The sequence below is a fragment of the Aotus nancymaae genome, unplaced genomic scaffold, assembly GCF_030222135.1.
Source record: "Aotus nancymaae isolate 86718 unplaced genomic scaffold, 86718_ANA_hifiasm-v0.15.2.pri h1tg000039l, whole genome shotgun sequence".
NCBI classification, from domain to species: Eukaryota; Metazoa; Chordata; class Mammalia; order Primates; family Aotidae; genus Aotus; species Aotus nancymaae.
In genome coordinates, this window is record NW_026988453.1 from 8,420,949 (window position 1) to 8,436,527 (window position 15,579).

The following is a 15,579-nucleotide window of genomic DNA, read 5'->3' on the forward strand; positions in this document are numbered from 1 at the left end:
GATTGCGCCATTGCACTCCAGCCTGAGCAACAGAGCAAGACTCCATCTCAAAAAAAAAAAAAAAAAAAAATATATATATATATATATATATATATGTATGCTGGCCGGGCACAGTGGCTGATGCCTGTAATTCCAGCACTTTGGGAGGCCGAGGCAGGTGGATCACCTGAGGTCAGTAGTTCGAGAACAGCCTGTCGAGCAGGGTGAAACCCTGTCTCTACTAAAACAAAAATTAGCTAGGTGTGGTGGCATGCACCTGTAGTCCCAGCTGCTCAGGAAGCTAAGGCAGAATTGCTTAAACCCGAGAGGCGGAGGTTGCAGTGAGCTGAGATCATGACACCGCAGTCCAGCCTGGGCAATAGAGTCAAACTCTGTCACACAAAAAAAGTATGTCCTGAAAGTGTTGAGAGTTAAACAATTAATGAAGATGAATACACAGATCTACTTTTTTCCTTCCTAGAACACCATTAAGTGACAGTAATGGGATTTTTTTTTTTTAGACTGAGTTTTGCTCTTGTTGCCCAGGCTGGAGTGCAATGGCAGGATCTCAGCTCACTGCAACCTCCGCCTCTTGGGTTCAAGCGATTCTCCTGCCTCAGACTCCTGAGAAGCTGGGATTACAGGCATGTGCCACCATGCCCAGCTAATTTTTTATTTTTAGTAGAGACGGGGTTTCTCCATGTTGGTCAGGCTGGTCTCAGACTCCTGACCTTCGGTTACCTGCCTCCAAAGTGCTGGAATTACAGGCGTGAGCCACCCTGCCCGGCCAGTGATGGGATTTTTTAAGGCATAAAGCCATGATAATGAGAGGAGTCGGTAACAAAAAATAAAGTGGAAGCTGGAAAGCAAATGGGCAAGTTTTAACTAAGAAACCTGAATCCTAAACCCACAGTAGAAAAGTTGAGATACAGCCTGATATACTGAAGAATCCCCTAAGTCTTAGAAACTGATGACAGTAGGTCCTCCCACTGCTCATGTGGAAGTATAGTTGTTTAAGAGCAGTTAAATCCTGAGGTCACTTCCTCATCTTCAACTTCCACCCGACCCTCCAAAAAAGAAGACTAAAGTATTATTCTCCAGAGAGGGTTAAATAGCTCTTGTATAAACAGGGAGATTTAGTGAATGTATGAATATTGGATGCCCTTTTCATTCAATTCCTAGATCTTCGGCTACCAGGTGTTTACTCTCCAAAGAGGAAACTTAAAGTGTCTTCATCAAGGAATCTGAACAGCCCAAGAGGAAAGACCCAAAAATACTGACATCAGAACAGAGATTTTTGTCTGGCTGTTTGTTTCACTGCTGTATCTCCAGCACCTAGAACAGTGCCTATCACTTAGTAGGTACTTGTTAGATATTTGTTGAGTGAATGAGTGTTCACTGTAGATTTTTTTTAAAGTACAGACAGGGTTTTGGGTTTTGCTATATTGCCTAGACTGATCTCAGACTCCTGGACTCAAGCCATCCACCCTTCTTGGCTTCCCAAAGTACTAGGATTACAGGCGTGAGCCACTATGCCCAGCTGACATTTTTTAACATTCAGGAAATCACAAAAGATAGTAAAAACCACTCATACTTTTACTATCCAGAAAGAACCAGTAAGTTATATTGGGATCCATTACTGTTGTCAGTGGAGGAAAAGGGATAGGTGAGAAATATTCTTTGTAACTTTACTTTTCTGTTACAAGTTCCTCTTGGTTTGATGATTTCCAGAGAGATCCTGAAGCCTTGATCTTCCTGTTCATGTAGGTGGAAATCAAGTACTTTTTTTTAGAACACCATAAAACAGCACTTAATTCTTCCATATGAATTAAGAACAGTTTACTAAGAGAAAGTATGACTATTTTCTATTATACAGCATAAAATCAGAATCACAAATTCAAGAATTTTAAAATCTACAAATTGAAGGAAAGTATTTCTCTACTACTTGTTAAATCACTGTCATTTTCTAAAGTTACCAGCAGGTAAGTAATATTTAGGTTCAAATAAAGAGAGGAAAAATTATGGAAGAAAATATGAAAAATACAACCCATTAACCTAATTTTTTTTCTATGAATTGGGAAAAGTCACCATTATCAAATTTAACAACCAAACATACTTTCTTGTATCTCAGTCTTGATTCCTAAGGGAGCATGTTTGAGAATCCCTGGTTCTAGACAATCTTGCTGTCTTCTCTGCCTCTATATTGCTGGCAATATTGCAGAACAGTGCTTCTCAAACTTCAGTGTGCACACGAATCATGTGGCGATCTTGTTAAAATGCACTTCTGATTTAGTAAATCTAGGGTGGTGCTTGGAATTCTGCATTTATTAATTTTTTAATTAATTAATTAATTAATTTAGAGATGGAGTCTCTAAATAAAGAGACTGGTGTGTAGTGGCGCTATCTCGGCTCACTGCAACCTCCACCTGCCAAGCTGGAGGTAAATGAAAGTGCTTTGAAATGGAAATCGGCCAGGTGTGGTGGCTCACACCTGTAAATCCCAGCACTTTGGGAGCACAAAGGAGACAGATTGCTTGAGCCCAGGAGTTGGAGACCAGCCTGGGCAACATGGTGAAACTCCATCTCTACCAAAAATACAAAAATTACCCAGGTGTAACACGCCTGTAGTCCTAGCTACTTAGGAGGCTGAGGTAGGAGGATCATCTGAGCCCAGGGAGGTTGAGGCTGCAGTGAACCATGCAGCCACTGTACTGCAGCTTGAGCAAGAGAGTGACACCATGTCTCAAAAAAAAAAAAAAGAAAAGAAAAGAAAAGAAAAGAAAAGGAAAAAAATTTAGGGAAAAGCAAGGGAATCAGAGAGAATCTAACTTTCTAACTTGAGTTTCCAGTCCTGGCAGTGCTGGGAACTGCCAGCTCTGGTAAGCTGACGATCATCAAAAGCTCTAATCTGCTTACAATTTCATGATCATAAGCAAATTACTGGAGTGTCATTCACTTCATCTGTAGAGGAGAAGTAATAACGCCACCTCACAGGGTTGTGAAGATTAAATGGCATAATGTGTAAAGCAGTTAGCACCTTATCTGGCACATAGACATGCTTAGGAAATGTTTTCCCTCTGTAGTAACTACTCACATTCCGGATTATGTATTTTTACAAGGAGGATACCATTTCCAAGAATATTTTGTTTATGAGATTCTCTACACGAAGGTTTGTTAACTTGAAGATTAAAAAGTCTATAAAATTGAACTGCTAAATGCATCCTATTTAATTATACATCAAATATCATTCCAATGCTAAATATTTCATCAGTGCCATGCTTGGCTGTTAGGAAGCAGTGCACGGTCGGGGGGTGGCAACCAATTGAAGGGAATTTGGTGTAACTGTAAACAGAGATCATCTTTGTTTTACTGCCAAGTAGAAGAACAAAGTTTTCCAGAAATGTTTTAGAGTAACTGATCCAAAGCTTTCCAGAAGCCCTGAACATAGTTTTGTCACAATTCATTTTTCATCAGTAAGATTAGTAGATCGGTATTGCTTTTCTTTTTCTTTTTTTTTTTTGAGATGGAATTTCTCTCTTGTCACCCAGGCTGGAGTGCAGTGGGGTGACCTCAGCTCACTGCAACTTTCACCTCCTGGGTTCAAGCGATTCTCCTGCCTCAACCTTCCAAGTAGCTAGGATTACAAGCACCCACCACCACGCCCGGCTAATTTTTGTAGTTTATTAGTAGAGACGAGTTTCACCATGTTGGTCAGGCTGGTCTCAAGCTCCTGACCTAAGGTGATCCACCCACCTCAGCCCCACAAAGTGCTGGGATTACAGGTGTGAGCCACCACGCCTGGCCTCAGTATTGCTTTTCCTTCCTTCCCTCCCTTCCTCCCTCCCTTCCTTCCTTTCTTTCTTTTCTTCCTTTCTTTCTTTTCTTTCTTTTTGAGATGGAGTCTGGCCCTGTTGCCCAGGCTGGAGTGCAGTGGTGCCGTCTTGGCTCACTGCAGCCTCTGCCTCCAGGGTTCCAGCAATCCTCCTGCCTCAGCCTGCTGGGTAGCTGGGATTATAGGCACATGCCACCACGCCTGGCTAATTTTTGTATTTTCGGTAGACAAGGGGTTTCTCTGTGTTGGCCAGGCAGGTCTTGCTTTCGAAGTCTAAATGGTTGTGATCCTTTCTCCACTGTTATCTGATAGTTCAGTGGAACCCATATTTGGTTTATTTCCCTACCTACATAGAATAACACCTTATAATTGGTTATATTCTTATCTATGGGCTGATCCTAGGTGGATAAAGATGGTTGGATTAAAACCTACCAGTACCCTTTTCTATGTCAATGTTATTTATTTATTTTTGAGATGGGGTCTCTCTCTGTCGCCCACGCTGGGGATGAAGTGGCACAATCTCAGCTCACTGCAGCCTCAACTACATGGGGTCAAGTGGTTCTCCCACCTAAGCCTCCTAAGTAGCTGGGACCACCATGCCTGGCTAATTTTTTTTTTCTGTAGAGACAAGGTCTCACTATGTTGCCCAGGCTGGTCAACATTATCTTGATAGAGGTTTTTGAGAAGACTCTGAAGCCTGATTTCTGAAACATATTCCAACCAGGTTGTCTACATCTATCCATATATGCCAATAATAATTATTATTAATTATTATTATTTGAGACAGAGTCTTGCTCTGTTGCCCAGGCTAGAGTGCAATGGCGTGATCTCGGCTCACTGCAACCTCCGCTTCCCGGGTATAAACGATTCTCTTGCCTCAGCCTCCTGAGTAGCTGGGATTACAGGCATGCACCACCATGCCCAGCTAATTTTTGTATCTTGAGTAGAGATGGGGTTTTGCCATGTTGGCCTGGCTGGTCTTGAACTCCTGACCTGAGGTGATCCGCCTGCCTTGGCCTCCCAAAGTGCTAGAATTACAGGCGTGAGTCACCATGCCCGGCCTTATCATTTTTTTTTTTTTTTGAGATGAAGTCTCACTCTGTCGCCCAGGCTGGAGTGCAGTGGCATGATCTTGGCTCACTACAACCTCTGCCTCCCAGGTTCAAGCGATTCTCCTGCCTCAGCCTCCCATGTAGCTGGGATTACGGGCACCCACCATCATGCTCAGCTAATTTTCATATATATATATTTTTTTTTCCACAAAGACTTTTTATTTGCCACTATTATAAGTCTGAACTTTAAACAGATTCTTGGACTGGTGGTTCATATCCATCAGCTCGTTCAACTTTAGCACCTGTCTCATCCCCAGTGGCTTTTCCAGAACTACTGCCTTCACCATGAAGCTCCATGAGTTTTCCCAATTCAAACTTGGGCTTTTTCAGCATTTTTACTTTTCTAATGAAGACATCATGGAGAGGATAAATAGACTGGCAAGCCTTTTCTATGTCTTTTCCAATGCTGTCTGGAATCAATTTATTGACCACTTCTTTCAAGTCATTTGTCTGCACCTCTCGCGTCATGATTTCCATCATCTTCTTCCGGATTTGGCGGACCTGTTGGTGCTGAGCATAAGAGGTCTTCTGTATCTGATTGTTGCGTTTTTTAGTAAAACCAACACAGAACAGACGAAGCAAGTAACCATCGGTAGTCTTGACATCAACATGAGCTTCAATCATTGTCTGCCATTTTTTGACCATGGAACACATTTTGTCACGGGTAAGATCCATGCCATGGAAGTTAGTCAGGCAGTTTTTGCCCTGAACATCTTCAGTAATCAGCTTGAATTTCCTAAATGCAACTTCATCATTCTGCAAATCAGCAAGACTAACTTCAAACACTCGACCCTTGAGGCCATCAGATGCAATTTTGGTTCCTTGGGTCCTGGTGACTAGCGTCTTTCCAATGTTTCTTATATTGAACATAGCGGGTGCTTTCACATCATACCAATCTTTCTTAGAAAATGGATCAACCACTTTCTTCTTGGCTCCCTTTTTGCCGCCTTTCGTAAGGCGCTTGTTCTTGCCAACCGCCATGGTGCTGCTCAGAGAGTCAAAAGGCAATTTTCATATTTTTATAAAGACAGTGTTTCACTATGTTGGCCAGGCTGGTCTTGAACTCCTGACCTCAGGTGATTCACCCACCTCAGCCTCCTAAAGTGCTGGGATTATAGGCGTGAACCTCTGCACTCCGCCAGGTTTTTCATTACTATAAACAATGCTGCAATAAACATTTTTGTTGTTGTTCATGTAGCTTGTTTTCTTCTTTTGAATTATTTCCTGGAGATCAGTTCCCAGGAGGGTATTACTAAGGGGAAGAGTATAAACGTCTGTATGGTTGTAGCTCTGTAGTACTAAACTGTCCTCTGATAGAACTGCACTGTGTCATTGCCTGTTGAAAGGGAGTACTATCTTCTCTCACCAGCACCCTGTGAGAGAGATGAGATGAGCCTGGGTGGGCTCATTAATGAAAACAGCTCTTTGTCCCTATATCTGCCTGGATATGCCCCAGAGCCATATGAGGATGCCTGAAAATGGTTTATGACATAAGGATGCATAGTCCAGAATAATATCTCACATGGATGGTGTGATTCCCCTTCTCACGAGAGACTTCCTCAATTAAGTTGTCTTTTTCTTATTGAAGTCACAGGATCAGCAGAAGGTTTTTCAAACAACTGACATTTTCCTCTTAATTTCAGAGCAACTCTTCGTTCCGGTGTTGGAAAAAAGTATGGTGCCTGTTAGAACTGAAGGCTAGACTTCAGTTAAGAATGGCTCATGGTTTACCATTCCGATCTCAGTGCAAAAGGGTTGGGACATTTAGGTAGTTACAGGTTTTTCATCATTATTATTATTGTTATTATTATTGAGATAGAGTCTTGCTCTGTTGCCCAGGCTGGAGTGCAAATAGTGTGATCTCAGCTCACTGTGACCTCTGCCTCCCAGGTTCAAGCGATTCTCCCGCCTCGGTGGGTCCTTCCAGGACACCAAGGAAAGGAAGCCCTGATAGAGCTGAAAAGGTTTCAGGAAATGTCAGAAAGAAAAAGTGAGAAAAAGTCATACTAAAATAAGACAGCTCTATTCCAACTGGTGGAAGATGATATTGAGATTGTATGTTAATATGTCTCTCTTAGTTATCTTACATGGCAAGAATACCACGTGAGGCTATTAAAAGGTTTAGATCTAAATTATATGGCACATTATTAGGAACTCAAATAATAGTTGTTATATTAGTCTATAATTAGACTATACATAGTCTAGGCTGACAGTACAGTGGGCATTGTGGAAAAAGTATGGACATTGAAAGGAAGCAGAAGTGCTTTGGCCATCTCTTTCTAGCCAGGTTACCTAGGGCAAGTTTTCTATCCTCTTTGAGCCTCAGTTTCATTATCTGTAAAATGATACTGAACTTTGAGCCTCAGTTTCATTATCTGTAAAATGATACTGAACCTACAAAGTTTGTTTTATGGACTAAATGGGAAGGTATGTCATGCATATAGTAAGTACTTAACTAATTCATAAATCTATCAACAATTGTGATCAACCAAGTCTCCTCCTACATCAGTGGTTCTCAAACGTCAATGTACATATCACTTAGGAAACTTGTCTAAACAGCAGCGTTTCAGGCTCCACCCTCAGGAATTCTGATTCTATCAGGTTGGAATGGGGTCTGGGAATTTGCATATGTAACTAAATTTCAAGGTGATTATGTTGCTGATAGTGCATGAACCATACTTTCAGAAATACTACCCTACAGTCTCAGAGAATAAAGAGAAGAAAAATAATTCTATTTTAATATGCCATAAAACCATAGCATGAAGATTTAAAAGAGATCCAAATATCAAATGTTCTATTTTCAAGATGTTATTTAGTTCTTCCTTACTTAAAAGAATTAGAATCATCCTAAAGCAATATTTTATCCTTTGAACATTCATGATATGGATGAATATGTGTAAACACCTCTTTTTGGGCGTCATCTTGACCCCTCACAGAGATCTCCCTCTCCTCCGGACCTTGGTACCTAATTATCTCCCCGTTGGAGTGCTGGCAGGCATTGCCATTTCAATCTTGTGCTGTTAATTGACATTTCGTCTTGATCTCATCTCCCCAACTGGACTTTAAGGCAGGGACCAATGTCTTTTACTTTACTATATTCTCCACAAGCATCTTGTAAAGCCTTTGTACATGATGTGTCTTCATAAATACATGTGAATGAATGTAGAGATATTGAACTCCAGACCAATATTCGTTAGTGTATTACTTACCATAAAGTGACTCAAAATTATGTGAAAAGGTGAGCTATTAGGCTTTTAGGCTTGGAGCAGAGGTGTCCAATCTTTTGGCTGCCCTGGGTCACACTGGAAGAAGAATTGCTTTGGGTCACACATAAAATAAACTGATAGCCGATAAGCTGAAAAAAAAAAAAAGAAAAAAAGGGAAAATGTAATAGCGAAACGTAATAATGTTGAAAATGCTTCTGAGTACATGTTTTTTTTTTTTTTTGTTGTTGTTGTTTGTTTTTGTTTTTTTGAGGTGAAGTTTCACTCTTGCTTCCAGGCTGGAGTGCAGTGGTGCGATCTCAGCTCACTGCAACTTCTGCCTCCCAGGTTCAAGCGATTCTCCTGCTTCAGCCTCCTGAGTAGCTGGAATTACAGGCAGCCACCACCACGCCAGGCTAATTTTTTGTATTTTAGGTAGAGATGGGGTTTCATCATATTGCCCAGGCTGGTCTTGAACTCCTGACCTCAGGTGATCTGCCCACTCAGCCTCCCAAACTGCTGACATTACAGGCCTGAGCCACCGTGCCCGGCCACATTTTTTCTTTTTTTTTTTGAGATGAAGTTTTGTTCTTGTTGCTCAGGCTAGAGTGCAGTGGTACGATCTCAGCACACCGCAACCTCCGCCTCCTGGGTTCAAGAGATTCTCCTGCCTCAGCCTTCCAAGTAGCTGGGATTACAGGCATGTGACACCACGCCCGGCTAATTTTTTATTTTTAGTAGAGATGGGATTTCTCCATGTTGGTCAGATTAGGAGTCTCGAACTCCTAATCTCAGGTGATCTGCCTGCCTCGGCCTCCCGAAGTGCCGGGATTACGGGTGTGAGCCACTGCATCCAGGTTCACATGATGTTTTAAGAAAGTTTACAAATTTGTGTTGGGTTTCATTCAAAGCCATCCTGGGTTGCATGTGGCCCATGGGCTGGGGGTTGAACAACCCTGCTTTAGAGTCAGACGGAGCTGAGCACAGATCTTGGACCTATTTGTAAGTGCTGTAACTTCTCTAAGCCTATTTTCTCGTTTGTAGAGTGGGAATAATACTTACCTTGTAGGGTTGTTTCAGAAGAGTGTTCACAAGGTTCCTAGCAAAATGCTGAACACCTGTGGCTCTCTTTAAATGCTAGACACTTGCTCTTACTATTATATAAAAGTACCACATAGGATAATACATAGAACTGCCCATAGATATTTAATTTCAGATGTAAAATAATAAACAATTGATTCTCTCTGAGCAAAGCTGATATTTTCTCTCTCTTTTTAAGGTCTAGAATTTTCAGCTTTAAGTAACAGATTGTCCAGAGGTTTGTATGGATTCCCTATAGAGTTGGGAAAGGGCACAAAGCAGCCATTTTACCAGTCCCAGGCTTTCACACATAGTAGTACAATCAGGGTTTAAGTTTATGCTTCACAGACCTCCTCTGTTCATGGCCATGATTATCGTTTTTCCTTCCATTACAGAGGAGCAACCAGAATAAAGAATATACATCTTACCTGAAATGAGAAGCAGGAACTTCTAGCTTTTTCATATTACAGATAGGAGAGTCACCCACCCCAGGAATGAAACAGACATTGGAATCTCCTGTGTAAGTCTTAGGGGCGCTGTGAGAGAAATGATCATGAGGTTAGTAATCTGGGTTTGCTTACTCCTTTAAAACATTGCCAGTTTGGTATCAGAGATTCTGTGTTTTGAATGAAATAATGTATACAATTTCTGCATAAATATAGTAATGGCAGCTTTATTTCTAAAGGCAAAAAATCGAGACAACTATGTCAAAGAGTAAGGTGGATAGTAGTTAAACCATGATATCTTTAGTTGATAGAACACTAAGCAGTCATTTAAAAGATTTACTTAAACATATGGAATATGACTAATAACATATGGAATAATATGGAAAAAGGTAATAATGTGGAAAATGCTGCTGAGCACATTTCAAGTAAAAAATAGGATAAAAATGGGACAGGCATGATGGCTCACGCCTGTAATCCCAGCACTTTGGGAGGCCGAAGCGGGTGGATCACAAGGTCAGGAGATTGAGACCATCCTGGCCAATATGGTGAAACCCCGTCTTATTTAAAAAAAAAAAAGATTTTAAAAAATAGGATAAAATTTAGTTTAGGTTAACAGCTTTCTCCAATCAGGAGTGATACAGAGCCTTCCTGGTCCTCCGTTCCTTTTACAATAGCCAATAAAAAGTCTGTACTTAGTTGGTGGGATTGTGACATCATCAACAATCCAGACAATCTTCCTAAGGATTATTTGCATAGTTTACTTCTCCTAATCCAACAGAACTCAATTTCTTTTAAGGAATTCATCGAGTGGAAGTGGTCGGTGCAACGATATTGGTATCAAATGCAGTAATCAAAAGTATTATATCTGGTCTCCTTAGAGGGTACTTTTACCTTTGAATCACTCTATTCAGTATGTTAAATCTTAAAATAGTGCACTGAGAGCCACTTATCCATTTGATGTTTAAATTTTTTTTTTTTTTTGGGACAGAGTCTCACTCTGTTGCCCAGGCTGGAGTGCAGTGGTGCAATCTCGGCTCACTGCAACCTCCACCTCCTGGGTTCAAGCATTTCTCCTGACTCAGTCTTCTGAGTAGCTGGAATTACAGGCGCCTGCCACCACGCCCGGCTAATTTTTGTATTTTTAGTAAAGACGGGGGTTTCACCATGTTGGCCAGGCTGGTCTAGAACTTCTGACCTCAGGTGATCTGCCTGCCTCAGCCTCTCAAAGTGCTGGGATTACAGGCATGAGCTACTTCACCCAGCCTAAATATTTTTTTAAGTATTGCTATGGAATAGGAAATAAAATTGCCCTGGATAATCTACAAGCTTCTTACTATTGGCAAAAAGAAAAGCCTTTTCTCAGACCTTACTGCTTTTACAAAAAGAAACAAAACAAAACAAAACCCTACTCTACACTTCGTTGATCTTGGCACCTTGTCCTCTATAATGAAAGCTTCAACCATTTATCAAACTAAATGAACTGGGTGTTGACAAGAGAGCAGGATTCCATAATTCTGCCCTTTATACGCCTTGTTTATATACTTATTGGTTTAGCAAATTTGATACTACCAGAGTGCTCCCTTTCATTAGTGTAACTGGGATTTCTGTTCACAAAAAGCATTCAGCTTAGTGGGATAATCCTGCCTTTCTCATATGGCATACAGGGAGCTTGGACAAGTTAGACAGTTTTGTTTCACTTAGGTTTACTGCATATACACCATGTGTCAAGCATGTTCACATGTACTCTCTACCTTAATCCTCACAATAACTGGAAAGGATAGATACTATTAGCCTCTGTTTATAGATGAGAAAACCGAGGATGAAAGAGGTTAAGCTCACAAGAAGTAACTGAACCAGAACGTTTACATGACTTTTCTGACACCAAGACCAATGTCCTTCCCACTATACTATGTTATTTACTTATAATTAACTAGTTGTGCCAAAACAGAATGGAAATGCTACTCCTACGTAGCAAATATGATCACTCGCATTGTGTATCTGCGAACTTTTGTCTTATCTTGAATATCAAAACTTACTTTGTGCCTATATTTTCCTAAAGAAACATAGAACGATAGAATGATCCAATCCTTTAAACAGAATTTCAACCAACCAAAGTACTTTCAAGTTCTGATTTTCTTAGGTGCTCAAGAATTTACTGCAGCTAATGAAAATTTGCCATTGGCTTCAAACTGGTGGTTATAGGTCACTCAGGTCTCCACACAGACTTGCTATCCAAACTTCTTTGGCAATAGCATATTTATTCCATAATATGAGACTCAGTGAAAGTCAGAAATCGGTGGGACACATTTGAACTCCTGAAGATAGAACCGTTGGAATGAAACATGTAACACTTTTGAAACTGGATGACATCTATGGTCATAGCTATGGCCCTCACTCTTTGCTAGGCAATGGCCAAGTGCTTTACATATATTGCCCAACACCCTATATGGTAGGTACTGTCATTATCCTCACTTCCAAATAACTGGGAAACTGGGGCATGAAGAGGTTAGATAACCTGTCCCCACTCACATGGTCAGTGAAGAGCAGAGCTAGGATTTGTCCCCAGACAGTCTGGCCACAGAGCCTGAGCTCTTAACCATTATGCTATGCTGCCTTTTCAAAATGGAATGTAAAGTATTAACTGATTTTATGAAATGAAACACACCACAGACTCTTTTGCTGACCTGAATCACAAGTTGCAAATATGACCACAAATAGAAAATTTGGCTGTCATGCTGTATGTATATGATAATATAAAAATCAAACTTAAGACCAACTTTTATCTAGTATAGAAATGAGGCATAATTCATAATTATAATGCTCTCTGCTTCCTTAAACGAGACCAAATCCCTTCCTTAAACCAAATCCCTTCACTTTCCTTCAGCTTCGAGTCAGGTCATGAACATGTGTCAATGCGTGCTCACCATTTGCTGGCCGCCGTGTGCCCCTCAAAACTTTGCTCCGGGTCTTTGGGGCCTCTGCACTTATCTGGGCCAAGTCAGGCAGTGAGCAGTATATTCCTCAGCTTGAAACCTTGCACCATGGGAACCTGCCCCCACCGGTTCTATCTACTCCTGCCCACGGTCTACACTGGCATCTTGCCATCCCCTCACCATTGAAAATGCTAAATAAAGGCTTATAGCTTTGTGTTTCCACATTGTGCTTGATTCTTTGTGGTAGATGCGGGGGGTGGTTCTACATTCCCAGCCCATCCTAAATTCCTATCTTCTAAAAGTGGAGCTGCCTAGTTTAGAAAGTAGCTGCTTGGCTGAAGTAAATTCTTAACAAATTAGTCTCTTCTAGGATACACATTAAAATGAGTGGTTGGAATGGGAAGACGACAGAACAGAGAGTCAAGAGACTCTGATTAGTGAGACTGAAGTGAGGCTAGAATGGCACGATGGGTGTGAAAGAGATTGGTAAACTGTAAAATCCTTTAGAGACCGTGTGGCCCCTTCACTGTCTAGGCCAGTGGTTCTCAAAGCGTGTGTCAGAATTACCTGGAGGGCTTGTCAAAACAGATTTCTTGGCTCACTACTTCTGATTCTGTAGGTCTGGCTGGTGGCCAAGAATATGCATTTCTAATCAAGTTCCCGGGTGATGCTGATGCTGCTAGTCCAAGGACCACATTTTGAGAACCACTGGTTGCTGGATGAGTAAAATCCATTGTGTCCACAGGACATACAACAGGCGCTCAGATGCGGTTGTTATTATTACTACTCTCCATATCTTGGTAACCCCAACGTTTGCTCTCTTCTGCTTCCAGATTACTCAGCACAGTTTGGCTGAGATTTATGCAAAGAGAGACAGCATTCCTTTTCTACACTTCTATATGTAGCAACCTCCTGCCATTAATACCCTTTCTTATTTAAAAGCTGCTTCACAGTTTGTAAGGAACTCTCACATGTTACTGTGTTTTTATATGAAATGCTTCCCAATTTCTGAGCATAAAGCCAAGTAAAGTCTCATTAAGAAATATGCACTTAAAGCCGGGGACGGGACGATGAGGAACTACCCCCTCCCCTTACCATTTGCAGCTCTGAATGTAGGCACAGGTTTGACTCAGACCAAGTATCCTAGAGGGGCCAGGTGTCTCCCTTATGTTTATAAGGTGCAAAGTTAGAGCCCCAAAAAGCAGTGATAATAAACATCCCTCTTGTGCGCCTTCTCGCCAAATAAAGCGAATGGGTGGAGGAAATCCCGGGCGAGCCTTCCCTGGCAGGGTCTCTCAAGCTGGCGCCGAAACTGCGACTCCCACGCCCGCCACCCCCGCCCCTGAGCGACAGCCCGCTCTCCGCAATGGAAAAACGCAGCAGCATCGCCCTCCAGCCCTCTCCTGGGGATCGCACGGTGCAACCAACCCTAAAAACGTGGCCGCGCGACGCCCCCTCAGCCCCACGGGCTTCCCATTGGCCGGTTGCCGCTGTCACTCCCTCCTAGCCTCGCCTTCCCGCTCCCGGGCGGAGGCAGCCGGGCGGGGTAGGTTGCGCGCTCGCCGCGGGCTCGGGCCGCGGCCGCGGCTTTGCAGCAGGCAGCGCGGCGGGCGGGGAGCGGGGCGCGCGGGCCGGAGCAGGGGCCGGGCGCGCTGCGGGCTCCGCGGCCGGCCCATGCGGGGCGGGGGCCGGTGGCAGACCCGGGGGCCGCAGCCGGCGCCGAGGGCGGCCGACTAGGACCTGCCCGGCCGGCTGCCCCGCGCCCCGCCTCGCCCCGCAGCCCGGCCGACCGGGAGGGATGCGCTGTGCCGCCCAGCTCCTCTCCATCCTGCCCGTGCCCTGAAGCAGAAAGTTTAGGGGCCGGGGGTTGTCCCCCGCCTCCCTCCTGCAATGACTGCCCAAGGACTCCTGCTGCCCAGCCTCGACTCTGACCTGCCTTCGCTCCCCAGGTCGACAGGAACTATTCCAAGCTGTAACTAAGGCTCCCCTTCTCGCCCCTCCTTCACCGGCCTTTAAGATTTTTTTATTATTATTATTGAAGAAATTGTGGTCTGCCATCTCCCCTCCTTATTAATAATTTAGACCCCAGGCCTCATTTCTGAGCATAAGAGGGGGTGCGGTCTTCCCCAAGACGGCGCGCTGGGAGGACAGATTCCCCTTGCCGACCCACATACACCATGAAGAGGTGCAAATCGGACGAGCTGCAGCAACAACAGGGCGAGGAGGATGGAGCTGGGCTGGAAGATGCCGCTTCCCACCTGCCGGGCGCGGACCTCCGGCCTGGGGAGACCATGGGTGCTAACTCTGCTGGCGGGCCAACTTCGGACGCCGGCGCTGCCGCGGCGCCCAACCCAGGTCCCCGAAGCAAGCCTCCTGATTTGAAGGTGAGCGCAGACCATCCCCCGGCAAGCCCAGCCCGCGACTTAGCTCTCGCCACCCCACGCAGAAGTGCTTTAACAGGATAAAAGTGAGGGGGGAAGCCAGGCAAAGGTCAGAGAGGATGAGCGGATGCTTGGCTGGCACCCCAGGGGGGACGTCAGGTACCATTTGTGCCTCTTTCAGCTCCATTTCAGTTCTCTGTGTTTGTTCCCCATTATTCAGCAAACGTTTTAGTGACTCACCCATCCGAGATTGTTTGAATAATGTGTGTGAAGCGCTATTCGCAGACAAAGGGCTGGAGAAATCCAAGATGCTAACCAAAAAAGTGGACATCACTTTCCCTCCTGTAGGATGGCAGGAGTTAGAAATTGCAACATGGGAGGCCAAGCAGGTGACCATTAGTTTTCTTTGCTGAGTAAGTCTCTTCCCATTGGGATCTTTGGTGCCTTTTTTTTTTTTTTTTTTTTTTTTTTTTTTTAAATTTGGTAAGACAGAGCCTTGCTCTGTCGCCCAGGCTGGAGTGCAGTGGCGTGATCTCGGCTCACTGCGACCTCTGCCTCCTGGGTTCAAGCAATTCTCCTGTTTCAGCTTCCCGAGTAGCTGGGATTACAGGCA

General features: G+C 43.6%; 2 protein-coding genes across 2 annotated transcripts in view; one reads left to right on the forward strand and one right to left on the reverse strand.

The window, feature by feature from the left end:
• Positions 1-5,065: 5,065 nt before the first annotated feature.
• LOC135268198 (small ribosomal subunit protein eS1-like) lies at positions 5,066-5,937 on the reverse strand. The gene has a single exon (XM_064360194.1). It carries the CDS (start codon positions 5,902-5,904, stop codon positions 5,110-5,112), a length of 795 nt encoding a protein of 264 aa, XP_064216264.1. The 5' UTR covers positions 5,905-5,937; the 3' UTR covers positions 5,066-5,109.
• Positions 5,938-14,388: 8,451 nt separating this feature from the next.
• Positions 14,389-15,579, forward strand: part of TMCC2 (transmembrane and coiled-coil domain family 2) — a 44,734-nt gene continuing 43,543 nt past the window's right edge. The window contains exon 1 of the mRNA XM_012459344.3: positions 14,389-14,969. Coding sequence (XP_012314767.1) covers positions 14,763-14,969 — 207 coding nt within the window. The 5' untranslated portion in view covers positions 14,389-14,762. The remainder of the gene's footprint in view (positions 14,970-15,579) is intronic.

Coding starts and splice junctions, on each gene's coding strand:
- LOC135268198 (XM_064360194.1), bottom strand. CDS start 5,904: ATGGCGGTTGGCAAGAACAAGCGCCTTACGAAAGGCGGCAAAAAGGGA.